General features: G+C 39.1%; 1 protein-coding gene across 1 annotated transcript in view; it reads right to left on the bottom strand.

Annotated features, from left to right (window-relative positions):
* zanl (zonadhesin, like) overlaps positions 1-26,491 on the bottom strand; it is a 49,722-nt gene that overhangs the window by 10,832 nt on the left and 12,399 nt on the right. Inside the window, exons 28-81 of the mRNA XM_028039153.1 lie at positions 26,112-26,308; positions 25,349-25,484; positions 25,135-25,188; positions 24,833-25,026; positions 24,566-24,707; positions 24,154-24,398; positions 23,757-23,905; positions 23,422-23,550; positions 23,054-23,192; positions 22,712-22,853; positions 21,941-22,137; positions 21,178-21,313; positions 20,964-21,017; positions 20,662-20,855; positions 20,395-20,536; positions 19,983-20,227; positions 19,586-19,734; positions 19,251-19,379; positions 18,883-19,021; positions 18,541-18,682; positions 17,770-17,966; positions 17,007-17,142; positions 16,793-16,846; positions 16,491-16,684; positions 16,224-16,365; positions 15,812-16,056; positions 15,415-15,563; positions 15,080-15,208; positions 14,712-14,850; positions 14,370-14,511; positions 13,599-13,795; positions 12,836-12,971; positions 12,622-12,675; positions 12,320-12,513; positions 12,053-12,194; positions 11,641-11,885; positions 11,244-11,392; positions 10,909-11,037; positions 10,541-10,679; positions 10,199-10,340; positions 9,157-9,353; positions 8,780-8,918; positions 8,011-8,127; positions 7,597-7,721; positions 6,616-6,761; positions 6,267-6,410; positions 5,933-6,040; positions 4,710-4,879; positions 2,331-2,533; positions 1,861-2,005; positions 1,076-1,323; positions 771-948; positions 554-662; positions 275-369 (exon numbers count right to left, since the gene is read on the bottom strand). Coding sequence (XP_027894954.1) covers positions 275-369; positions 554-662; positions 771-948; positions 1,076-1,323; positions 1,861-2,005; positions 2,331-2,533; positions 4,710-4,879; positions 5,933-6,040; positions 6,267-6,410; positions 6,616-6,761; positions 7,597-7,721; positions 8,011-8,127; positions 8,780-8,918; positions 9,157-9,353; positions 10,199-10,340; positions 10,541-10,679; positions 10,909-11,037; positions 11,244-11,392; positions 11,641-11,885; positions 12,053-12,194; positions 12,320-12,513; positions 12,622-12,675; positions 12,836-12,971; positions 13,599-13,795; positions 14,370-14,511; positions 14,712-14,850; positions 15,080-15,208; positions 15,415-15,563; positions 15,812-16,056; positions 16,224-16,365; positions 16,491-16,684; positions 16,793-16,846; positions 17,007-17,142; positions 17,770-17,966; positions 18,541-18,682; positions 18,883-19,021; positions 19,251-19,379; positions 19,586-19,734; positions 19,983-20,227; positions 20,395-20,536; positions 20,662-20,855; positions 20,964-21,017; positions 21,178-21,313; positions 21,941-22,137; positions 22,712-22,853; positions 23,054-23,192; positions 23,422-23,550; positions 23,757-23,905; positions 24,154-24,398; positions 24,566-24,707; positions 24,833-25,026; positions 25,135-25,188; positions 25,349-25,484; positions 26,112-26,308 — 8,232 coding nt within the window. The remainder of the gene's footprint in view (positions 1-274; positions 370-553; positions 663-770; positions 949-1,075; positions 1,324-1,860; positions 2,006-2,330; positions 2,534-4,709; positions 4,880-5,932; positions 6,041-6,266; positions 6,411-6,615; positions 6,762-7,596; positions 7,722-8,010; positions 8,128-8,779; positions 8,919-9,156; positions 9,354-10,198; positions 10,341-10,540; positions 10,680-10,908; positions 11,038-11,243; positions 11,393-11,640; positions 11,886-12,052; positions 12,195-12,319; positions 12,514-12,621; positions 12,676-12,835; positions 12,972-13,598; positions 13,796-14,369; positions 14,512-14,711; positions 14,851-15,079; positions 15,209-15,414; positions 15,564-15,811; positions 16,057-16,223; positions 16,366-16,490; positions 16,685-16,792; positions 16,847-17,006; positions 17,143-17,769; positions 17,967-18,540; positions 18,683-18,882; positions 19,022-19,250; positions 19,380-19,585; positions 19,735-19,982; positions 20,228-20,394; positions 20,537-20,661; positions 20,856-20,963; positions 21,018-21,177; positions 21,314-21,940; positions 22,138-22,711; positions 22,854-23,053; positions 23,193-23,421; positions 23,551-23,756; positions 23,906-24,153; positions 24,399-24,565; positions 24,708-24,832; positions 25,027-25,134; positions 25,189-25,348; positions 25,485-26,111; positions 26,309-26,491) is intronic.

Raw genomic sequence — 26,491 nt, 5'->3', positions numbered from 1 at the left:
GGTGAGCATCACGTTCATCATCCTGTTAGACTCTCAGACCAAACAGACTAGATCACTATTTATTATTCTGACTGTTTTTCATCTCCAAGACCTTTATGACTCAAGAGATTGAAATATCAAAGCACACTAAAGTCACATTATGTAAAACCCTATGAAGTCCAATATATTACGTATTTTAAACTTTTGTTTTGTCACCTGACAACCCCTCACATGTGTGTGTGTGCATGGGCGTGTGTGTGTTTAGGTTTGTGAGCATTAGTGTGAGTGAACCAACCATTGGGATCAGTGATCATTCCACAGCTGGTGGGCTTCTGGGCCTCTTCCTTCACATCTTCATCACAGTCCTCCTCTCCTCCACCGTTAGTGCAGCTGCAAAAAAAAACAAAAAAACAAAAAAAACATCCATTAGAAAAGAACGAGATCAGTTTCCATGTTTCTGAAGACGCTACAGGCTGCAGACATTCCAGCTTCTACAGGGACAGACGATATGAAGGAAGAATTTTGCTAATGTTTAATGAAATCTGGACCAGAAAGTAAAATACTCATCACTCACTCAGGCCGTGGGTCAGGCACCTGCCAGCTGTCTCCCAGGTCGTTGGTGTTAGAAGCTGCTGTATTGTCTGGTTTCAAGTTGTCGTCTTTGGGCTCGCCGTTAAAATTTCCTGTCAGCAGCAGAGACATTTTTATTACTTACAGAATGATGCACTTTGAGATTTTCTTCATCTGCCGTCTGAGAAGAAGCTAAAATAATTCACTAATGCGTTTCTTACCACACATGCCACAAAGAAGGCCGTTGTAAGAAGTTGGAACGGAGACGTCTGCGTGGTGATTCCCATCAAACCGAACCCTCAGCCCAAACGATGTTTCCAGAACCACAAACTTTCCACTCAGGTAGATCTGAACCCCACTGATGGAGGTAAAGGGTGGAACAACTAAAGTCCCGTTGACCTGAAGAGAAAAGTCGCATTTATGAAGCAGCACAGAAAGCAGTGCTTTTTACTCTCACTTGACAGAAATTCACTGTTAAATAAAGCGAATCCTGCCAGTTTCCAGCGGTTGTACTTGCGGTTCAGACCTGGACTTTGCGGCCTTTGCCAAGGATGAAAGTCACGCCGTTCACATTGATGACCACAGCTCGGACGTAGGAGATCTTCTTGTTACTCCCTCTGTGCTCATTCATGGTGTCCACGGTGAAGTACGGCAACCCGGAGGACTCGTTGCAGGGCTTGGTTAGTGTGTAGGAGCAAGCACCCATATAATTGTGGGTTTCCTTATCAAAGGTGGTGTAGTGAGGATCTCCAGACACTGAACAGATTCCATTTCCTAAGAAAGAGAGGTTGGAATTGAACCTCCAGACACCCAGCCTTGAAAACGATGCTTTTCTGTAACTGTGACTTGACAGAGCAGAAACTGACTTATATATATATATATATATATATATATATATATATATATCAGTCACATCAGTCATTTTGTGCAGTGGTGGATTTCCCAGTGACCTGTTATGATGATAGTGTGGTCCTAACATTTTAGTGTGCAGCTGTGTTTAATGATATCAACTTTAACTGTATTTTAAAAGTAAAGTTCAGCGAAAATGCATCATCCTCAGTCAGATTCACCAACCATAAAGAAAAAAACTCCCTCTTTTTTTGATGGTGTAAATTGTACAAACATATTTCCAGCTTTGATCTAGACTTGTGCATTCAACCTGACTCACAAAGGATAACATCCATAAAAATAGGTTGCAGAAAAAACTTTAAGGAGACCGCAGATCAATATCACCACATGTGCATGTCCACAGACGACATTCATATTTCATAGCGTGGTGAATGTGTGTCAGTTTGACTGTTTTTAACTTACCCAGAGGTCGGCATTCATACTGTCCGTTGTGCAGCTGGCAGCTCTCAGTGCCGGGTCTGCAGCTGGTGTTATAACATTGGAGCAAACCTCCTTCCTGACACTCACACTTCTGCTCACAACCCTCCAAGTACCAGTCCTCTCCAACCTGAAAACCATATGGACAAATAAATACTGATTTACTACTGTTTCAATGTGAAGAACAGCTTTCTTAAATTACTTTTTATCTTGATATTTTTAGACATGTAGAGAGCCTGCTCCTTAAAATGTGTTATGTGCACCAACAAGGATCTTTCTAGGCAATTCTCACAAAGAGGCTTTGAGCTTCTAGCTTTTTCTTCTCATTGGCACCTTTGTCTCACATTAACCAAGCAGTTGAATAGCTGACAAGCTATTATTATTATTTTTTTATTACAAAGATTCCATAGAAGGAACAAGTCATAGTGAATCGCTTAAAAACCAGTTCCACTTACAGGATAGTAAGTCCCACTGGCGTCCACACAGCCACAGTCTTTCAACGCAACACATCTGTCATCGCTGAGGATGAAGCCTGGGTTACACTCACAGCCCTCCACACACACGTCCTTACAGCCAGGCGGGCCGGACACACCCAGACAGGTTTCAGGACAGGAGCTCACACACAGGGAGTATGAGCTGTTAGGGGGACAGGCCAGGGCTGCGTGGACAAACACACCGAGGACAAACAAAATGGTGGACAAAGGGAAGGCAGAATAAAAAGATTAAGGGAATAGAGAAGGGTGGGTGGATAACGGTAAAATAGGGAACAAAAAGAGAAAAACAATCAATAAGTTGTGTGGATAATAAACCAGATAAAGAATATTTGATTCTCATTTGATCAACACAGTTCTTATGTTTTGATGATGAAACATCAAACCTGTTCTATAGCAAACATTGGAAAATGTTTGTTTTAAATATAGTTAATATTTGATCTCCATAATACAACTCCTCGCATACGTCTTCTAGTTTTGCCTTTTGTCACACTTACAGTAAATGTGTCAGATTGTGAAACCAATAATAGCATCAGACATACAGTATATGACTAGAGCAAATACAAAATGTAGTTTATAAAAAAAAAGTGATTACATTTACAAATTGAAACATTAGTAATAAAAACCCTTGTTAAATCATAATCCACTAAAATTAATGTCTTTAAGTTTACTTGCCACAACCAGGCCTGGTTACTGCCTGGCCTCCATAATAAAGTAATCACTGAAATAGACCCTATCTGACAACTTGAAGTAGGTAAAGAGCTCAAATGATCTCGCTCTTCAAAACATGCTGAAAACATCCAATTATGAACTGTAAGAGAAAATTCAGATGACTTGCAATCTGAAGTGATTGCAAGTGATCTTGCAAATCCCTGCATAAGCAGGGATTCAATTCATCAAAAATAATTTTAATGAAGTTTAAATTAATTTAGAGAACTTATAAAAGGAAACCAAGAAGCTCAAAACAAAAATACTTTTATTGCAAGGGGAAGTTTGATGTGTGAGGCTCTCATTTGTTGATAGGACAAAGCTCTAAAAACAGAAACTCAGCTCAGCTTTGTGTACAGAAACAACACTGCAGCTGATCCTGCATTAAGCCCTGCAGTCACAGGCTTAAGCGCTAAGGCTAACAACCTGAAGAGAAGCTGTTCTTTTTACATAACTCTTGAGTATGCCTGACAGAAACTCGTCTGTCTGGATTAAATTAGCTTCATCTCTAAGTCAGTAGAGATAATCGTTTATTAATGTAGTTCATTAATATATTTAACTTGACCTGATGCAACAAACGTATGTAATATTTCTGTAAATGTGAACACAATGGATTAAACATATCAGTTAAACAGATTTTTAAACCATTTTTAGGGATATTATCGGCATGGTTATTGGTATCGGCCGATATTTGCTGTAAAATTTAATATCAGACATCAGCTATTCTGTCAAAAAATCTCACCGATATAAAAGGTGTTGTTTTTATATGACAAACCAGTGACAGTGATGCAAACGTCAAATTTGCACAGTTTGAGTGTTGTCAGTGTCTTAGAGAGCAAATGTCATGAATAAATTAGACATTAAACATAATGGAAGTTGAAAGTGTTGCATCATTTTCAGCCTCATTTTTAGCATTTGCATTTAGTAGCAGGTTAAATTGACAAAAATAATGCAACATTTTAATTCCACAGTAGAGAAAGCCATAAAGTTTCAGTAAGTAGGTATAGGAAAAAAATATTTGTATTGGTATTGGTTATTGGCTAAATGATAAGTAGTATATCAGCATATTGGATATTGACCAAAAATCCAATATTGTGCATCCCTACCATTTTTACATTTTTGGATACTAATATAGTTAACAGGTACATTTGTGTTAGAGGGGTTAACCATAGACTAGCCCACTTTTAAACCCTCTATAAAATGAACAAGTCAGGTTTATCTTCTCACATCTGTTTTAGTTCAGGCTGACTCACAGCACAACACCAATGGCGGCCAGGAAAAAAAACAAACCCTAATGAATAATGTACTGATACTTGAGCTGCAGAACTGAGAGAACCAAGCTGCAGGTCCGGTATCATCATACCAGCCAGGACTCTCACTGACTTTTAGATGAAAACAGACAAGTTCACTGCAATGATTTGGGATCAGTTCACCTAGCATAACACACAAATGTTCCCTTTACTGCTTTTGTATGACCCCAGAACTAAAAGTGGTTCATCAGAAATATTTCCTCATATATCTCTGTAACACATGTAACATTGCATAGATTTAGAAAGACTAAACCACTTATCAGAACATCTGATTTGTGTCCTCAGTGCTGAACTGAGAAGACAACAGCTCTCTTGGGAAACTTACGGCAGAATTCTGGAGTTCTCCACTGGTGCACCGTGGCTCCAGCACTCTGGCATGCATCAGTGTAAGCTTGCAGCTGGTCACACAGCACATGATGCTGGCCGTTGAACTGGCACATGTCGTAAATACAGCTTCTGAAGAACGACGTGGGATCTACAACAGTGATGCAGTCCCTGAAGAAAAGAAAAACACACTTAGGAACGATCGAAGATCGAAGGAGGACAATTTTCAGGACAGTCACCAAAAAAGCTGTTAAAATAGAACTCTGTAAGATCATGAGATCACAGGGGAGAGGAGACAGAGCTGAGCACTGATTACTTCAGAAACCCATAAAAAACTTGTGTTTTGTTCTTCACACTGATCCAGTAGTTTCCAAAGGAATTATGGAAGATTCTGTAAAATGTAAATCTAAATTGTTCAAACGTTTCACAACCTAAATCTTAGCTCATAATGGCAGAAAGGAAAACAAAGATTCCGATTGGTCAGGCCCAGAGCTAATGTCTGTTTTAAGCTCTCAGTTAGTTCCTGCAGCCAGGCCACAGGTGTGAGGTGAGTGTGTGTAGGGGTGTACGTGTGTGTGGGTGTGTGTGGGTGTGTGTGTGTGTGTGAGGGGGGGGGGGGGGGTGCGCGTGTGTGCGCATGGCACGCCTCCTGGTGTCTCTTGTCTGTCTCTGATGATGCCAGAATTTATGACTTTATTTGGAAGGATTTAGTGACCTCTAGTGGCTGCTATGTGTGCATAGATATGAAGCCATTAGGTTTCACAAAATAAGATATAAATGTAATCAGAAGCATGATAAGCCAGCTACATAATGTCTGCCTCAATGCAATAAATGCTTTATTGGGGTTTTTAGTTTTCAGCAGCATTTGATTCCATTCCAAAACAAATCATCCAATCAGTGCAGTTTTAAAGGTTCAGTTGTTGCAAAGCCAAGCATAAAAATATCACATAACTGTATACACATAAAACCTTCACGGGATTATTGCCGTCATAAAACTTTTCGTTTATCTGCAACATGCATTTTAAAGCATCAAAACCGGACAGAAAGCTGCTGACGCTGCGGAGGAAAGGGAGTTCCCACTGACATAAAGATCTGGTAAAAGATACACACCAAAGAGTTCAAGATGAACGCTAACGGGATACTCAGTGTTCTCTGTACAGCTCAAAGTACAGCTGTCCTGTTGAATCACTGATAAAAAAAAAGATTCTTAATGTTGTGTCTCACCTGAAGGGTCCAGCAGGATCTGTTATTTTGCCACATTTGTCTGGTTTCACCAACTCAGCCTCCAGGCTGGGGTCGCAGTCTGGGTCCGGCTTTGAGCCTTGGGTGCATCTACACAAACAACAGCCATCAAAATCAGCATGGATTTAATGAAAACAACATGTTATATACTGAACAGCATGTCAGAGCAGGAAGAGACTGTTGAGAAACAAATTCAAATCGCCTAATAAAATGTATTTTAATGTTTTTATTTCATGTTTTTTACAATGCACACATGGCGTTATCAGCACATTATGATTATGAGCTAAATGTATCAGTTGAATGTTAATAAACTCACCTCTCATCCTCGTCCTCGTTCGTCTGCCAGCTGTTTCCAAAGTCATTGACGTTTTCTACCGGGGAGCCGTTTGGTTTAGTGAAGTCATTGTTTGGGTTCCCATCGTAGTCGCCACAGAGACCACACATCTGGTCATAGTAGGAGCTGGATGAACACAAAGGGAAGAGAAGTCCTGAAGAACACGAGCCAGACAATCTTTAATGAAATATACTGTATATGTATAAGCAAGATTTGATCCAGGGATGCTTCAACTTCTGGTTTATTTCAGAGAAGCTACTGAGCAGGTCAACACTGTGGGAAGAAAAGTTAGACACTTTACATACAATTTATGAAATACATTTTTACCAACCTCGGTACTGAGATCTGGGCATAATGATTTCCATCCCAGCGAACCCGGAGACCAAAGGTCGTCTCCAAGGTGACGTACTGACCGGCAAGACTGATTGACATGAGAGGAGAGGGGGAGTGAGGGAGAGCCACGCGCACGCCGTTCACCTGCAGGAAAGATGGACGTCGAAAATGAGTTCAACAAGGATGAACTGAACAGAACTGCAGAATAAATATTTCCTGTCATGCTTATATTTAAAGAGCTGCCACAGTTAAAAATTGAAAAATAATAAAGTAGCCAAAGAAGAAGAACAAATACTGGTTTGAACAAGTAAATTCAGTGAACCAGAGGAATAAAACAGACACAGAGAGAATAGCACATATGGTTGATGTGTGGTGACGACAATTTAGATATTCTCTATGAGGAAGATTAGCCACTACACTGGACAACAGCCAAAAAATTGTCCAGGGTTTTTCAACTGTTTTAGGGTCATGTTGATGAGCTGAATCCTAAAATCCCATTGGTTTTGCTCAATCAGGTCAATTTTCTGAACTATGGAGCAACATGAGCATCAAAATGCAGGACTTGTTCTCACATCTGGATCGGTTTCCTGAGAATTTTACACAATGAAGATGTAATGTTCAATTCACATGTACCTACCCTTATCAGTGCTTATTTACGCATTTACGCAAATCCAAGTTTGTAACATTTAATTAATACACTCAGTTAGAAAACAGTTTTTTTCTTCTAAGACCTTTTTTTGGATGAGAAATATTAACAGAAATGTACTGATAATGTCACAAAAATATAATTGATTTAGTCAGAAGATCAAATTTCTCTAAATCAAATTAGAATAAAAACCTGACCTGATTGAAAAAAATGGATTTCATTTTTGGATTCAATGTTGCAAAATAGTCCCAGTTCAGTTAAAAAAACAAAAAGTATTTCTCTGTAACCCAGTGCTGTGCTAACAATGAATGCAGTGGAAGCTACAGTACAGACCAGAGTTCTCCTGGACTTCATCAGGGTGACGGTGATTCCATTCACAGTGATGTAGAGTTTCCTCAGGTAGGACAGGCCTGGTCCTCCCCGCTCCTCATTCTTGGCCTCCACAGAGAACCAAGGACCTGCACCAATAACAGTCTCCGATGTTCTCACTCTGGATTTATTTACCACTCACTCGTTTTACTGGATGTTACAATTGCTGCTAACAAATAAGTTGCAGAAACTTCTCATACATTCAGAGATACGGAGCAGCAGCAACACATTTGGTCACATTTTCATGTGACCATCTATTCATATCTTTTTAAGTTTTTCTGACTAATCTTACAAACAAAGGCAGAAAGTTTAAGCACAGCAAAAAACCCTTTTGGTTTAGTATTAAATGATGTAAACATGAAGCAGCAGTGTTCCTACCTGTCCTGTTCTCGCACGTCCTGGCCAGTGTGTAAGTGCAGGTTCCCATAAAGCTGTAGAACTTCTTGTCAAACGTGTTGTAGTGGGGATCCCCAGAAACCACGCAGTCCTGTGAGCCTGAGCAAGCATGGAAAAAACTTCAAGAGCCAAAGCTAGAGCAATCAGCAAAGCATGAACAAATTCTTTCTTTGTTGTCAGAATGAGTCAGCTTCGCCGAGCTATGTCCAGCAGTTGTTCTGCTGGCCTAAGTCTGTGGCACTCTGCTTCTTTCTCCTGCTACTCTCCACTCATGCAAGATTTAAAGTTATAGCTTCTATTAACTAACTGGCGTTACTCAACCAGAGAGGGATCTTCCAAATTTTGAAGTTACATTTGAATACCATAAGCCATAGATTAACTAGAATTGCTTATGCTCCTTTTTATTAGCTAAGATGTTCAAGATTTTTCAAGTTCTCAGCTGGAGATACGAAAGATCAACTCTGAAGTCAAAGTTCTGACCTGGAAAATTGGACTTCAAAATCCAATATGGCTACCACACATATGTAGTAACCAATTTGGCAAATGGCAATTATAACTTCATCATTGACAGTGCATTATGTATAATTTTTCAAATTAAATTTACAGAACAGTGTTGCAGTCTTGCTGACTGTTATCCACATTCACACAGACAGATTTCTTTTGGTCTACAGAGTGTTTGAGAGTGCAGATTGTTTTATTGGTCGAACCATTCACCACCTTCAGATGATATGATCTGTGTGTGTGTATTTACCGGTGGGATAGCAGCCCAAATCTCCATCTTGCATTTTGCACTCGTGCATCGGAGGACACTCTGACCCCTCACAGGTAACAAGTGGAGCATTACACTTGCACTTCAGTTTACAGTCCTCCAAATAGAACTCCTCTCCAGGCTGAAACAGATTAAAAAAAAAAGTTGTAAATCTCACAAGGAGTAAGATTTTGCCAGCTAGGTAGGTGTTCTCTGACCATTTAACAAGGTCGATTTGCTCATTTGGATAAGAAACAAAAAAAACCAGTTATGCTAACTTATCGATAAGCCAATGTATCAATACGCATTTATTTGTGAAAAATGTTCTCAATTAAGCTGAGTCAGCAAATGTAAGACCTATCATGCCAAACTCTATTTACCTCGTAATACTGGCCATTTGTGTGACTGCAGCCACAAGTATTACTTGCGACACACTTGCCAGCACTTAGCACATAACCAGGATCACACACACACGCCTCAGAGCACGGTCCGCCACAGGAGGAAGGTTTTCCAGAGCAGGTCTCCTGACAGGGGTCAGCACAGGGCTCATAGTGGCTGTTAGGGAGGCATTTCAGCGCTAAGGGAAAAAAAAAAACAGCCATTAAAAATTATACAGAACATGAAGCATGCAAACTTTGCTAAACTATAATCTGGGTGTTTTACAGATTTAGACCTGAACACCAAAGGAAGAGAAATGTTTTTCTCTCTCCATCATGTATGATTTTTGTCTTGGTTTATTTATTCATTGTGATGCTCCACATAATGTTCTCTCTTGTTAGTCTTGTTTTTTCACATGTAATTTTAGTTTCCACTTATTTCTGCTCTGTTCATCTCTTACATTCACACAGCTATTGTGAAGCTATTATCTATTCCTGTAATATTGTGCTTGCTCTCTGCTATAGATGTTCCCTCTTTCCTCTGATTAGCTCCTCTGCTTCCTATGTCATTCTCTACTATTTCTGTTTATTTATAGATCTAGGGTTTCATTATTCATCTCTGGCTCCTCTCCATGACGACCTGCTCTGAGTCAGTATTCCTGAATCTCTATAAGTTTTCTTTTATTTAATATTAAAAACTCAGAGGTTAATTTGAATCCATGTATTGTTGCCTGACCATGAGACCCACTGAAAAAGTCATTGTAACATTTCCCACTTTTTCTATTTCCTGAAGGTCTCTGGTTGGGAGTTTGTAGAGGATGCAGTGAGCAACAATGGAAATAACAAACAGAGACCTCAGAGTACCAAGACAAAACTTAATACATTAATAAAGCTCATTGATGATACGAGAGATCATCTGTTAGAACCTTTGGTGACGTCCATTTTGTAGGAACTATTTTTAGCTCGTTAGTATTTTAGCTGAGCATTATAAACCACCACAGTTCACTCTAACCTCCATCTAGTTGTTCACAGCTTCAATACTCACGACAAAAAGTTTCATTCCTCCAGGCTCCAATGGCGACTCCACGGTCCTGGCACTCAGTGACATAGGCCTCAATAGCTTCACACAGAATGGGTCTGGCTCCATCCAGCTCACACAAGTCAAACACACAGTCCCTGAAGTAATTCTGTAAACAAACAATTCATTTGCTGAGTTACAATACTAATGGTGTCTCTGATCTAATCTTAAATGTGTCACAGAAAGCAGCAGCAACCATTCAGTCACCTCATAAATTACATTGTTTTACACATCTGTTATAATCTGTGGTTTTTACAACATCAGTAAAGCTGCCTAGCAGATAAAATGTTCCTACTAGACTCCACATACGTTTGGGTTGACTTTGGGGTGGCATGCAGCGAAGGGGCCGTTTTTATCCAGCAGGATGCCACAGTATCCAGAGCTCTCATAAAGATCCTCCTCTTCTTGATCACATCCAGGAATGGTGGTGTTAGGTTTCTGATTACACCTGTCAATACGAGTTGGGTTCATCAATTAGTATTCATTATGCTAATTGTACTGAACTAAATAAACTGAATCAACCATACAGAATCAAAAGAAAGATGAATTCATTTGAAAAGCCCTGAAGTTAGATTTAAAAACTCATTCACTTTCTTTTGAAATTATATTTACATATTATTTAAAGAATCAAGGTTTTGTTGGTTTTCAGGATCTTTTTTTATTTGTCCAATACTCACTCTGGATCAGTGTTCCAGCTGTGACCAAAGTCATTTGGATTGCTTGTCAAGGATCCATCTGGTGTACGGAAGTCGTCTTCAGTGTTTCCATTGTAATCTCCACACAGTCCACACAGTTTGTCCTCATAGCTGCAGTTCACAGAAAATATCTGGTTAATACTTCTGTAGTACTGTAAGCCAGTTTAAAGTTTCCTCAGAAATGTTTGTGGCTTTTTGTCTCAATGTCTTATGATGTCTATGAATTTGAGACATATGAACCATAAACTGTCTCTGCTTCACTAGAAGAACAGAAGGAAAGACAGCATAAGTTAATAAGAAGTGAGGTCATCACTCACTCCTTGATCACTTTGATGTCCATGAAGTGGTTTCCATCATAGCGAACAGTTAAGCCAAAGTTTGTGGACACGGTGTAATGTATTCCTGACATGAAGACAGAGACACCAGGGGATGGACTCACTGGAAGGTTTACATTGGTCCCATTCACCTGGATGGAAAAAGCAGGTGTGGAAAAACATGAAGAACCATGATATGAAACAGGAAATGTTGTCACTAAAACACAGCAAATGATTTTTTCAATTACCAAAATGAAAACCTTAAAGGTAGTAAATAAAATATAAAAAACAATGTCAGAAGCAAAAGCTTCATAAATCTCCAAAGATGGTCCAGATGTTCAGAGCAGCTGTGATGACAAAGCTGACTAATCAACAAGTCTAATTCTTAACTTTTTCCTACCTGCACAGTTCCACCTTTGAGAATGGAGATCTTCATCATGTACACATATACATGTACAGCCTTGACATAGGAGATGGTGGGCCTGTTGTATCGGTATTCATTGTCTGTGTGGACCTCAAAGTACGGCAGACTTGTGGTGTTGCAAGGTGCAGACATCAAATAGCTGCAGTTGCCCATGAAGTTGTATTTGCGTTTGTCGAAGGTTGTGTAGTGAGGATCTCCAGATGCTATGCATGTTGATGTACCTAGAGGAAAGGAAAACTACAAGCTACACATCACACAATTCTTAGCAATGTTACATAAGCAGTTTGTTCTAAATGTTCTAATTCATGAAACTTACTTCTGTTACATGATTGAGAGCTAAACAGTTGTTGAAAATGAAAACATTTGAGGCTTACTGAGGCATCATTACCTTTAGGATAGCAGCTAGAAACACCATCAACCTCTCGACACTCTTCAGTTGGATCACAGGAGTTATCAACACATTCAAAAGTGTAGTTCCCCAAACAGCGACACAACTTTGAACATCCATCTGCTGATACTAGCTCACCAGGCTGAAATAAGAAGAAAAACAAGGGATCAGCAAAGGACCTCACCTGGAGGAGAAGAGCCATAACTTGTTTCTTATTTTTAGTATTTTTTATATTAGATACATTTTCTGATCCAAATGTAATCTGACCTCATAATAGTTGTTGTCATCATCCAAGCAGCCACATTTGTCCAGAGGAACACACTTTCGTCCCTTGAAGACAAATCCAGGTTTGCAGAAGCATCCACTGATGCAGGAGCCAGAACAGTTGGTGGAAGGTTCCATGCATGTAGGGATACAAGCTGGACCACAATCTATGTACTCTGCATTAGGTGGACATGGTTCTGTTCACAGGAAGAGGAAAACAGTAGATGAAAACTTTTGTAATGAGACTGTAAATGTATTAAATCATTTTTGTCAAAATTATGAAAATATTCATATGTGTATCATACTTGGAGGTGTAGTTGGACGAGGAGTTGGTGGTTTAGTTGGTGGAGGAGTTGGTTCTGTTCACATAAAAATAATAACTCATGAAAACAGCAGATGAAAACATTTGTAATGAGATCATGAAATCAAATCAACTGGAATACTTGTTGGTTTTGCTATCGGTTGACTAGATGTTCTTGTGGTAACTGTTCTCTGTACTTTGACAGAAGGTAAACTTACTAGGATAGCAGCCCAACTCTCCATCCTGCACTTTGCACTCGTGCATCGGGGGACACTCTGACGCCTCACAGGTAACAAGTGGAGCATTACACTTGCACTTCAGTTTACAGTCCTCCAAATAGAACTCCTCTCCAGGCTGAAACAAACACAAAGTTGCTCAAAATCTCACACAGCTAAACTGTGGAAACAGCAGCTGCTTATCTCTTAGCAAATGTTCATTTAACAAAGACAAATGTCTGTTTTCTGTATGGACAGTGGCTTGAAGACAACAAATGCATGTTGGACAGGGAAGACAAATGGTTTTAGAGAATGGTCATATTCTGGGTTAAATATGAGATTAGAAAAATAAACAGAGGAAGTTTCCACAGGTTTAATATTTCTAACACCTGCTCTGCAGTTCTTCTCATCTGCCAAAGTGTTTCTTCAGCAATTCACATCTTGGACATGAGAGTAAAATATCTCATATAACATTGTTAAGGACGTGTTTAATCATCAAGCAAGAAAAAGCCAAAGACTGAATTGGATAGAGGATAATGATAGAGACTCGTATAATTGCCCAACTTAATGACCATAATGGCTGATATATTGCTGATTGCTTTAACGAAAATTTATATGAATGTTGCTTCCAGTCATGTTCAGGACTGGAGAAGAAGAATGTCTTCAACAAACAAAAGAAGCAGTTCAGTTGCTTTCAGCTTCAGCCTTTGATAGAGCTAGAAAGTATTAAGTAAACGGAGCTTAATAGAAATACAACCTCAATTACCTCGTAATACTGGCCATTTGTGTGACTGCAGCCACAAGTATTACTTGCGACACACTTGCCAGCACTTAGCACATAACCAGGATCACACACACACGCCTCAGAGCACGGTCCGCCACAGGAGGAAGGTTTTCCAGAGCAGGTCTCCTGACAGGGGTCAGCACAGGGCTCATAGTGGCTGTTACTGCTGCAGTTCAGCGCTAAGAGAAAACAGTCAAAGGTCAATTATAGTGGCAGAAATGCAGTTGTTATATTTTTATAAATAGTGGCTGTTAGCTAGGTAGATTTGAAGCTACCTTTGTTCAAATATAATCTGGGTATATCTCACAGATTCAGATTGAACAAAACATCTTTAAGAAGAAAACAAGTCAGTTTTCTGTTTAGACAGAGAATCTTAAAACTCCACCAAAATGAAAAAGTTGAACCTAAGAACTGACAGAGAAGCTGTAATTGTGGTTAAATGACCTTAAAGCCCAGAAATAAACAGAAAAGATAATGGATTATTTTTATGAAGTCATTTGGTTCTTGAATGCAGTAAAACATCTCCATCATGTTACAAAACTGCAGTTTAATGCAAACTGGACAAAGAATTAACTGAATATCAAAAACTATCAAATGCTGATCATTGCTAATTGTATTGATCATCTGTTAGAACCTTTGGTGACGTCCATTTTGTAGGAACTATTTTTAGCTCGTTAGTATTTTAGCTGAGCATTATAAACCACCACAGTTCACTCTAACCTCCATCTAGTTGTTCACAGCTTCAATACTCACGACAAAAAGTTTCATTCCTCCAGGCTCCAATGGCGACTCCACGGTCCTGGCACTCAGTGACATAGGCCTCAATAGCTTCACACAGAATGGGTCTGGCTCCATCCAGCTCACACAAGTCAAACACACAGTCCCTGAAGTAATTCTGTAAACAAACAATTCATTTGCTGAGTTACAATACTAATGGTGTCTCTGATCTAATCTTAAATGTGTCACAGAAAGCAGCAGCAACCATTCAGTCACCTCATAAATTACATTGTTTTACACATCTGTTATAATCTGTGGTTTTTACAACATCAGTAAAGCTGCCTAGCAGATAAAATGTTCCTACTAGACTCCACATACGTTTGGGTTGACTTTGGGGTGGCATGCAGCGAAGGGGCCGTTTTTATCCAGCAGGATGCCACAGTATCCAGAGCTCTCATAAAGATCCTCCTCTTCTTGATCACATCCAGGAATGGTGGTGTTAGGTTTCTGATTACACCTGTCAATACGAGTTGGGTTCATCAATTAGTATTCATTATGCTAATTGTACTGAACTAAATAAACTGAATCAACCATACAGAATCAAAAGAAAGATGAATTCATTTGAAAAGCCCTGAAGTTAGATTTAAAAACTCATTCACTTTCTTTTGAAATTATATTTACATATTATTTAAAGAATCAAGGTTTTGTTGGTTTTCAGGATCTTTTTTTATTTGTCCAATACTCACTCTGGATCAGTGTTCCAGCTGTGACCAAAGTCATTTGGATTGCTTGTCAAGGATCCATCTGGTGTACGGAAGTCGTCTTCAGTGTTTCCATTGTAATCTCCACACAGTCCACACAGTTTGTCCTCATAGCTGCAGTTCACAGAAAATATCTGGTTAATACTTCTGTAGTACTGTAAGCCAGTTTAAAGATTCCTCAGAAATGTTTGTGGCTTTTTGTCTCAATGTCTTATGATGTCTATGAATTTGAGACATATGAACCATAAACTGTCTCTGCTTCACTAGAAGAACAGAAGGAAAGACAGCATAAGTTAATAAGAAGTGAGGTCATCACTCACTCCTTGATCACTTTGATGTCCATGAAGTGGTTTCCATCATAGCGAACAGTTAAGCCAAAGTTTGTGGACACGGTGTAATGTATTCCTGACATGAAGACAGAGACACCAGGGGATGGACTCACTGGAAGGTTTACATTGGTCCCATTCACCTGGATGGAAAAAGCAGGTGTGGAAAAACATGAAGAACCATGATATGAAACAGGAAATGTTGTCACTAAAACACAGCAAATGATTTTTTCAATTACCAAAATGAAAACCTTAAAGGTAGTAAATAAAATATAAAAAACAATGTCAGAAGCAAAAGCTTCATAAATCTCCAAAGATGGTCCAGATGTTCAGAGCAGCTGTGATGACAAAGCTGACTAATCAACAAGTCTAATTCTTAACTTTTTCCTACCTGCACAGTTCCACCTTTGAGAATGGAGATCTTCATCATGTACACATATACATGTACAGCCTTGACATAGGAGATGGTGGGCCTGTTGTATCGGTATTCATTGTCTGTGTGGACCTCAAAGTACGGCAGACTTGTGGTGTTGCAAGGTGCAGACATCAAATAGCTGCAGTTGCCCATGAAGTTGTATTTGCGTTTGTCGAAGGTTGTGTAGTGAGGATCTCCAGATGCTATGCATGTTGATGTACCTAGAGGAAAGGAAAACTACAAGCTACACATCACACAATTCTTAGCAATGTTACATAAGCAGTTTGTTCTAAATGTTCTAATTCATGAAACTTACTTCTGTTACATGATTGAGAGCTAAACAGTTGTTGAAAATGAAAACATTTGAGGCTTACTGAGGCATCATTACCTTTAGGATAGCAGCTAGAAACACCATCAACCTCTCGACACTCTTCAGTTGGATCACAGGAGTTATCAACACATTCAAAAGTGTAGTTCCCCAAACAGCGACACAACTTTGAACATCCATCTGCTGATACTAGCTCACCAGGCTGAAATAAGAAGAAAAACAAGGGATCAGCAAAGGACCTCACCTGGAGGAGAAGAGCCATAACTTGTTTCTTATTTTTAGTATTTTTTATATTAGATACATTTTCTGATCCAAATGTAATCTGACCTCATAATAGTTGTTGTCATCATCCAAGCAGCCACATTTGTCCAGAGGAACACACTTTCGTCCCTTGAAGACAAATCCAGGTTTGCAGAAGCATCCACTGATGCAGGAGCCAGAACAGTTGGTGGAAGGTTCCATGCATGTAGGGATACAAGCTGGACCACAATCTATGTACTCTGCATTAGGTGGACATGGTTCTGTTCACAGGAAGAGGAAAACAGTAGATGAAAACTTTTGTAATGAGACTGTAAATGTATTAAATCATTTTTGTCAAAATTATGAAAATATTCATATGTGTATCATACTTGGAGGTGTAGTTGGACGAGGAGTTGGTGGTTTAGTTGGTGGAGGAGTTGGTTCTGTTCACATAAAAATAATAACTCATGAAAACAGCAGATGAAAACATTTGTAATGAGATCATGAAATCAAATCAACTGGAATACTTGTTGGTTTTGCTATCGGTTGACTAGATGTTCTTGTGGTAACTGTTCTCTGTACTTTGACAGAAGGTAAACTTACTAGGATAGCAGCCCAACTCTCCATCCTGCACTTTGCACTCATGCATCGGGGGACACTCTGACGCCTCACAGGTAACAAGTGGAGCATTACACTTGCACTTCAGTTTACAGTCCTCCAAATAGAACTCCTCTCCAGGCTGAAACAAACACAAAGTTGCTCAAAATCTCACACAGCTAAACTGTGGAAACAGCAGCTGCTTATCTCTTAGCAAATGTTCATTTAACAAAGACAAATGTCTGTTTTCTGTATGGACAGTGGCTTGAAGACAACAAATGCATGTTGGACAGGGAAGACAAATGGTTTTAGAGAATGGTCATATTCTGGGTTAAATATGAGATTAGAAAAATAAACAGAGGAAGTTTCCACAGGTTTAATATTTCTAACACCTGCTCTGCAGTTCTTCTCATCTGCCAAAGTGTTTCGTCAGCAATTCACATCTTGGACATGAGAGTAAAATATCTCATATAACATTGTTAAGGACGTGTTTAATCATCAAGCAAGAAAAAGCCAAAGACTGAATTGGATAGAGGATAATGATAGAGACTCGTATAATTGCCCAACTTAATGACCATAATGGCTGATATATTGCTGATTGCTTTAACGAAAATTTATATGAATGTTGCTTCCAGTCATGTTCAGGACTGGAGAAGAAGAATGTCTTCAACAAACAAAAGAAGCAGTTCAGTTGCTTTCAGCTTCAGCCTTTGATAGAGCTAGAAAGTATTAAGTAAACGGAGCTTAATAGAAATACAACCTCAATTACCTCGTAATACTGGCCATTTGTGTGACTGCAGCCACAAGTATTACTTGCGACACACTTGCCAGCACTTAGCACATAACCAGGATCACACACACACGCCTCAGAGCACGGTCCGCCACAGGAGGAAGGTTTTCCAGAGCAGGTCTCCTGACAGGGGTCAGCACAGGGCTCATAGTGGCTGTTACTGCTGCAGTTCAGCGCTAAGAGAAAACAGTCAAAGGTCAATTATAGTGGCAGAAATGCAGTTGTTATATTTTTATAAATAGTGGCTGTTAGCTAGGTAGATTTGAAGCTACCTTTGTTCAAATATAATCTGGGTATATCTCACAGATTCAGATTGAACAAAACATCTTTAAGAAGAAAACAAGTCAGTTTTCTGTTTAGACAGAGAATCTTAAAACTCCACCAAAATGAAAAAGTTGAACCTAAGAACTGACAGAGAAGCTGTAATTGTGGTTAAATGACCTTAAAGCCCAGAAATAAACAGAAAAGATAATGGATTATTTTTATGAAGTCATTTGGTTCTTGAATGCAGTAAAACATCTCCATCATGTTACAAAACTGCAGTTTAATGCAAACTGGACAAAGAATTAACTGAATATCAAAAACTATCAAATGCTGATCATTGCTAATTGTATTGATCATCTGTTAGAACCTTTGGTGACGTCCATTTTGTAGGAACTATTTTTAGCTCGTTAGTATTTTAGCTGAGCATTATAAACCACCACAGTTCACTCTAACCTCCATCTAGTTGTTCACAGCTTCAATACTCACGACAAAAAGTTTCATTCCTCCAGGCTCCAATGGCGACTCCACGGTCCTGGCACTCAGTGACATAGGCCTCAATAGCTTCACACAGAATGGGTCTGGCTCCATCCAGCTCACACAAGTCAAACACACAGTCCCTGAAGTAATTCTGTAAACAAACAATTCATTTGCTGAGTTACAATACTAATGGTGTCTCTGATCTAATCTTAAATGTGTCACAGAAAGCAGCAGCAACCATTCAGTCACCTCATAAATTACATTGTTTTACACATCTGTTATAATCTGTGGTTTTTACAACATCAGTAAAGCTGCCTAGCAGATAAAATGTTCCTACTAGACTCCACATACGTTTGGGTTGACTTTGGGGTGGCATGCAGCGAAGGGGCCGTTTTTATCCAGCAGGATGCCACAGTATCCAGAGCTCTCATAAAGATCCTCCTCTTCTTGATCACATCCAGGAATGGTGGTGTTAGGTTTCTGATTACACCTGTCAATACGAGTTGGGTTCATCAATTAGTATTCATTATGCTAATTGTACTGAACTAAATAAACTGAATCAACCATACAGAATCAAAAGAAAGATGAATTCATTTGAAAAGCCCTGAAGTTAGATTTAAAAACTCATTCACTTTCTTTTGAAATTATATTTACATATTATTTAAAGAATCAAGGTTTTGTTGGTTTTCAGGATCTTTTTTTATTTGTCCAATACTCACTCTGGATCAGTGTTCCAGCTGTGACCAAAGTCATTTGGATTGCTTGTCAAGGATCCATCTGGTGTACGGAAGTCGTCTTCAGTGTTTCCATTGTAATCTCCACACAGTCCACACAGTTTGTCCTCATAGCTGCAGTTCACAGAAAATATCTGGTTAATACTTCTGTAGTACTGTAAGCCAGTTTAAAGTTTCCTCAGAAATGTTTGTGGCTTTTTGTCTCAATGTCTTATGATGTCTATGAATTTGAGACATATGAACCATAAACTGTCTCTGCTTCACTAGAAGAACAGAAGGAAAGACAGCATAAGTTAATAAGAAGTGAGGTCATCACTCACTCCTTGATCACTTTGATGTCCATGAAGTGGTTTCCATCATAGCGAACAGTTAAGCCAAAGTTTGTGGACACGGTGTAATGTATTCCTGACATGAAGACAGAGACACCAGGGGATGGACTCACTGGAAGGTTTACATTGGTCCCATTCACCTGGATGGAAAAAGCAGGTGTGGAAAAACATGAAGAACCATGATATGAAACAGGAAATGTTGTCACTAAAACACAGCAAATGATTTTTTCAATTACCAAAATGAAAACCTTAAAGGTAGTAAATAAAATATAAAAAACAATGTCAGAAGCAAAAGCTTCATAAATCTCCAAAGATGGTCCAGATGTTCAGAGCAGCTGTGATGACAAAGCTGACTAATCAACAAGTCTAATTCTTAACTTTTTCCTACCTGCACAGTTCCACCTTTGAGAATGGAGATCTTCATCATGTACACATATACATGTACAGCCTTGACATAGGAGATGGTGGGCCTGTTGTATCGGTATTCATTGTCTGTGTGGACCTCAAAGTACGGCAGACTTGTGGTGTTGCAAGGTGCAGACATCAAATAGCTGCAGTTGCCCATGAAGTTGTATTTGCGTTTGTCGAAGGTTGTGTAGTGAGGATCTCCAGATGCTATGCATGTTGATGTACCTAGAGGAAAGGAAAACTACAAGCTACACATCACACAATTCTTAGCAATGTTACATAAGCAGTTTGTTCTAAATGTTCTAATTCATGAAACTTACTTCTGTTACATGATTGAGAGCTAAACAGTTGTTGAAAATGAAAACATTTGAGGCTTACTGAGGCATCATTACCTTTAGGATAGCAGCTAGAAACACCATCAACCTCTCGACACTCTTCAGTTGGATCACAGGAGTTATCAACACATTCAAAAGTGTAGTTCCCCAAACAGCGACACAACTTTGAACATCCATCTGCTGATACTAGCTCACCAGGCTGAAATAAGAAGAAAAACAAGGGATCAGCAAAGGACCTCACCTGGAGGAGAAGAGCCATAACTTGTTTCTTATTTTTAGTATTTTTTATATTAGATACATTTTCTGATCCAAATGTAATCTGACCTCATAATAGTTGTTGTCATCATCCAAGCAGCCACATTTGTCCAGAGGAACACACTTTCGTCCCTTGAAGACAAATCCAGGTTTGCAGAAGCATCCACTGATGCAGGAGCCAGAACAGTTGGTGGAAGGTTCCATGCATGTAGGGATACAAGCTGGACCACAATCTATGTACTCTGCATTAGGTGGACATGGTTCTGTTCACAGGAAGAGGAAAACAGTAGATGAAAACTTTTGTAATGAGACTGTAAATGTATTAAATCATTTTTGTCAAAATTATGAAAATATTCATATGTGTATCATACTTGGAGGTGTAGTTGGACGAGGAGTTGGTGGTTTAGTTGGTGGAGGAGTTGGTTCTGTTCACATAAAAATAATAACTCATGAAAACAGCAGATGAAAACATTTGTAATGAGATCATGAAATCAAATCAACTGGAATACTTGTTGGTTTTGCTATCGGTTGACTAGATGTTCTTGTGGTAACTGTTCTCTGTACTTTGACAGAAGGTAAACTTACTAGGATAGCAGCCCAACTCTCCATCCTGCACTTTGCACTCGTGCATCGGGGGACACTCTGACGCCTCACAGGTAACAAGTGGAGCATTACACTTGCACTTCAGTTTACAGTCCTCCAAATAGAACTCCTCTCCAGGCTGAAACAAACACAAAGTTGCTCAAAATCTCACACAGCTAAACTGTGGAAACAGCAGCTGCTTATCTCTTAGCAAATGTTCATTTAACAAAGACAAATGTCTGTTTTCTGTATGGACAGTGGCTTGAAGACAACAAATGCATGTTGGACAGGGAAGACAAATGGTTTTAGAGAATGGTCATATTCTGGGTTAAATATGAGATTAGAAAAATAAACAGAGGAAGTTTCCACAGGTTTAATATTTCTAACACCTGCTCTGCAGTTCTTCTCATCTGCCAAAGTGTTTCGTCAGCAATTCACATCTTGGACATGAGAGTAAAATATCTCATATAACATTGTTAAGGACGTGTTTAATCATCAAGCAAGAAAAAGCCAAAGACTGAATTGGATAGAGGATAATGATAGAGACTCGTATAATTGCCCAACTTAATGACCATAATGGCTGATATATTGCTGATTGCTTTAACGAAAATTTATATGAATGTTGCTTCCAGTCATGTTCAGGACTGGAGAAGAAGAATGTCTTCAACAAACAAAAGAAGCAGTTCAGTTGCTTTCAGCTTCAGCCTTTGATAGAGCTAGAAAGTATTAAGTAAACGGAGCTTAATAGAAATACAACCTCAATTACCTCGTAATACTGGCCATTTGTGTGACTGCAGCCACAAGTATTACTTGCGACACACTTGCCAGCACTTAGCACATAACCAGGATCACACACACACGCCTCAGAGCACGGTCCGCCACAGGAGGAAGGTTTTCCAGAGCAGGTCTCCTGACAGGGGTCAGCACAGGGCTCATAGTGGCTGTTACTGCTGCAGTTCAGCGCTAAGAGAAAACAGTCAAAGGTCAATTATAGTGGCAGAAATGCAGTTGTTATATTTTTATAAATAGTGGCTGTTAGCTAGGTAGATTTGAAGCTACCTTTGTTCAAATATAATCTGGGTATATCTCACAGATTCAGATTGAACAAAACATCTTTAAGAAGAAAACAAGTCAGTTTTCTGTTTAGACAGAGAATCTTAAAACTCCACCAAAATGAAAAAGTTGAACCTAAGAACTGACAGAGAAGCTGTAATTGTGGTTAAATGACCTTAAAGCCCAGAAATAAACAGAAAAGATAATGGATTATTTTTATGAAGTCATTTGGTTCTTGAATGCAGTAAAACATCTCCATCATGTTACAAAACTGCAGTTTAATGCAAACTGGACAAAGAATTAACTGAATATCAAAAACTATCAAATGCTGATCATTGCTAATTGTATTGATCATCTGTTAGAACCTTTGGTGACGTCCATTTTGTAGGAACTATTTTTAGCTCGTTAGTATTTTAGCTGAGCATTATAAACCACCACAGTTCACTCTAACCTCCATCTAGTTGTTCACAGCTTCAATACTCACGACAAAAAGTTTCATTCCTCCAGGCTCCAATGGCGACTCCACGGTCCTGGCACTCAGTGACATAGGCCTCAATAGCTTCACACAGAATGGGTCTGGCTCCATCCAGCTCACACAAGTCAAACACACAGTCCCTGAAGTAATTCTGTAAACAAACAATTCATTTGCTGAGTTACAATACTAATGGTGTCTCTGATCTAATCTTAAATGTGTCACAGAAAGCAGCAGCAACCATTCAGTCACCTCATAAATTACATTGTTTTACACATCTGTTATAATCTGTGGTTTTTACAACATCAGTAAAGCTGCCTAGCAGATAAAATGTTCCTACTAGACTCCACATACGTTTGGGTTGACTTTGGGGTGGCATGCAGCGAAGGGGCCGTTTTTATCCAGCAGGATGCCACAGTATCCAGAGCTCTCATAAAGATCCTCCTCTTCTTGATCACATCCAGGAATGGTGGTGTTAGGTTTCTGATTACACCTGTCAATACGAGTTGGGTTCATCAATTAGTATTCATTATGCTAATTGTACTGAACTAAATAAACTGAATCAACCATACAGAATCAAAAGAAAGATGAATTCATTTGAAAAGCCCTGAAGTTAGATTTAAAAACTCATTCACTTTCTTTTGAAATTATATTTACATATTATTTAAAGAATCAAGGTTTTGTTGGTTTTCAGGATCTTTTTTTATTTGTCCAATACTCACTCTGGATCAGTGTTCCAGCTGTGACCAAAGTCATTTGGATTGCTTGTCAAGGATCCATCTGGTGTACGGAAGTCGTCTTCAGTGTTTCCATTGTAATCTCCACACAGTCCACACAGTTTGTCCTCATAGCTGCAGTTCACAGAAAATATCTGGTTAATACTTCTGTAGTACTGTAAGCCAGTTTAAAGTTTCCTCAGAAATGTTTGTGGCTTTTTGTCTCAATGTCTTATGATGTCTATGAATTTGAGACATATGAACCATAAACTGTCTCTGCTTCACTAGAAGAACAGAAGGAAAGACAGCATAAGTTAATAAGAAGTGAGGTCATCACTCACTCCTTGATCACTTTGATGTCCATGAAGTGGTTTCCATCATAGCGAACAGTTAAGCCAAAGTTTGTGGACACGGTGTAATGTATTCCTGACATGAAGACAGAGACACCAGGGGATGGACTCACTGGAAGGTTTACATTGGTCCCATTCACCTGGATGGAAAAAGCAGGTGTGGAAAAACATGAAGAACCATGATATGAAACAGGAAATGTTGTCACTAAAACACAGCAAATGATTTTTTCAATTACCAAAATGAAAACCTTAAAGGTAGTAAATAAAATATAAAAAACAATGTCAGAAGCAAAAGCTTCATAAATCTCCAAAGATGGTCCAGATGTTCAGAGCAGCTGTGATGACAAAGCTGACTAATCAACAAGTCTAATTCTTAACTTTTTCCTACCTGCACAGTTCCACCTTTGAGAATGGAGATCTTCATCATGTACACATATACATGTACAGCCTTGACATAGGAGATGGTGGGCCTGTTGTATCGGTATTCATTGTCTGTGTGGACCTCAAAGTACGGCAGACTTGTGGTGTTGCAAGGTGCAGACATCAAATAGCTGCAGTTGCCCATGAAGTTGTATTTGCGTTTGTCGAAGGTTGTGTAGTGAGGATCTCCAGATGCTATGCATGTTGATGTACCTAGAGGAAAGGAAAACTACAAGCTACACATCACACAATTCTTAGCAATGTTACATAAGCAGTTTGTTCTAAATGTTCTAATTCATGAAACTTACTTCTGTTACATGATTGAGAGCTAAACAGTTGTTGAAAATGAAAACATTTGAGGCTTACTGAGGCATCATTACCTTTAGGATAGCAGCTAGAAACACCATCAACCTCTCGACACTCTTCAGTTGGATCACAGGAGTTATCAACACATTCAAAAGTGTAGTTCCCCAAACAGCGACACAACTTTGAACATCCATCTGCTGATACTAGCTCACCAGGCTGAAATAAGAAGAAAAACAAGGGATCAGCAAAGGACCTCACCTGGAGGAGAAGAGCCATAACTTGTTTCTTATTTTTAGTATTTTTTATATTAGATACATTTTCTGATCCAAATGTAATCTGACCTCATAATAGTTGTTGTCATCATCCAAGCAGCCACATTTGTCCAGAGGAACACACTTTCGTCCCTTGAAGACAAATCCAGGTTTGCAGAAGCATCCACTGATGCAGGAGCCAGAACAGTTGGTGGAAGGTTCCATGCATGTAGGGATACAAGCTGGACCACAATCTATGTACTCTGCATTAGGTGGACATGGTTCTGTTCACAGGAAGAGGAAAACAGTAGATGAAAACTTTTGTAATGAGACTGTAAATGTATTAAATCATTTTTGTCAAAATTATGAAAATATTCATATGTGTATCATACTTGGAGGTGTAGTTGGACGAGGAGTTGGTGGTTTAGTTGGTGGAGGAGTTGGTTCTGTTCACATAAAAATAATAACTCATGAAAACAGCAGATGAAAACATTTGTAATGAGATCATGAAATCAAATCAACTGGAATACTTGTTGGTTTTGCTATCGGTTGACTAGATGTTCTTGTGGTAACTGTTCTCTGTACTTTGACAGAAGGTAAACTTACTAGGATAGCAGCCCAACTCTCCATCCTGCACTTTGCACTCGTGCATCGGGGGACACTCTGACGCCTCACAGGTAACAAGTGGAGCATTACACTTGCACTTCAGTTTACAGTCCTCCAAATAGAACTCCTCTCCAGGCTGAAACAAACACAAAGTTGCTCAAAATCTCACACAGCTAAACTGTGGAAACAGCAGCTGCTTATCTCTTAGCAAATGTTCATTTAACAAAGACAAATGTCTGTTTTCTGTATGGACAGTGGCTTGAAGACAACAAATGCATGTTGGACAGGGAAGACAAATGGTTTTAGAGAATGGTCATATTCTGGGTTAAATATGAGATTAGAAAAATAAACAGAGGAAGTTTCCACAGGTTTAATATTTCTAACACCTGCTCTGCAGTTCTTCTCATCTGCCAAAGTGTTTCGTCAGCAATTCACATCTTGGACATGAGAGTAAAATATCTCATATAACATTGTTAAGGACGTGTTTAATCATCAAGCAAGAAAAAGCCAAAGACTGAATTGGATAGAGGATAATGATAGAGACTCGTATAATTGCCCAACTTAATGACCATAATGGCTGATATATTGCTGATTGCTTTAACGAAAATTTATATGAATGTTGCTTCCAGTCATGTTCAGGACTGGAGAAGAAGAATGTCTTCAACAAACAAAAGAAGCAGTTCAGTTGCTTTCAGCTTCAGCCTTTGATAGAGCTAGAAAGTATTAAGTAAACGGAGCTTAATAGAAATACAACCTCAATTACCTCGTAATACTGGCCATTTGTGTGACTGCAGCCACAAGTATTACTTGCGACACACTTGCCAGCACTTAGCACATAACCAGGATCACACACACACGCCTCAGAGCACGGTCCGCCACAGGAGGAAGGTTTTCCAGAGCAGGTCTCCTGACAGGGGTCAGCACAGGGCTCATAGTGGCTGTTACTGCTGCAGTTCAGCGCTAAGAGAAAACAGTCAAAGGTCAATTATAGTGGCAGAAATGCAGTTGTTATATTTTTATAAATAGTGGCTGTTAGCTAGGTAGATTTGAAGCTACCTTTGTTCAAATATAATCTGGGTATATCTCACAGATTCAGATTGAACAAAACATCTTTAAGAAGAAAACAAGTCAGTTTTCTGTTTA

Source organism: Xiphophorus couchianus, chromosome 14 (assembly GCF_001444195.1).
Source record: "Xiphophorus couchianus chromosome 14, X_couchianus-1.0, whole genome shotgun sequence".
NCBI lineage: Eukaryota > Metazoa > Chordata > Actinopteri > Cyprinodontiformes > Poeciliidae > Xiphophorus > Xiphophorus couchianus.
Note: the sequence above shows the minus strand (reverse complement) of the source record. Positions and strands in the feature narration are given on the sequence as shown.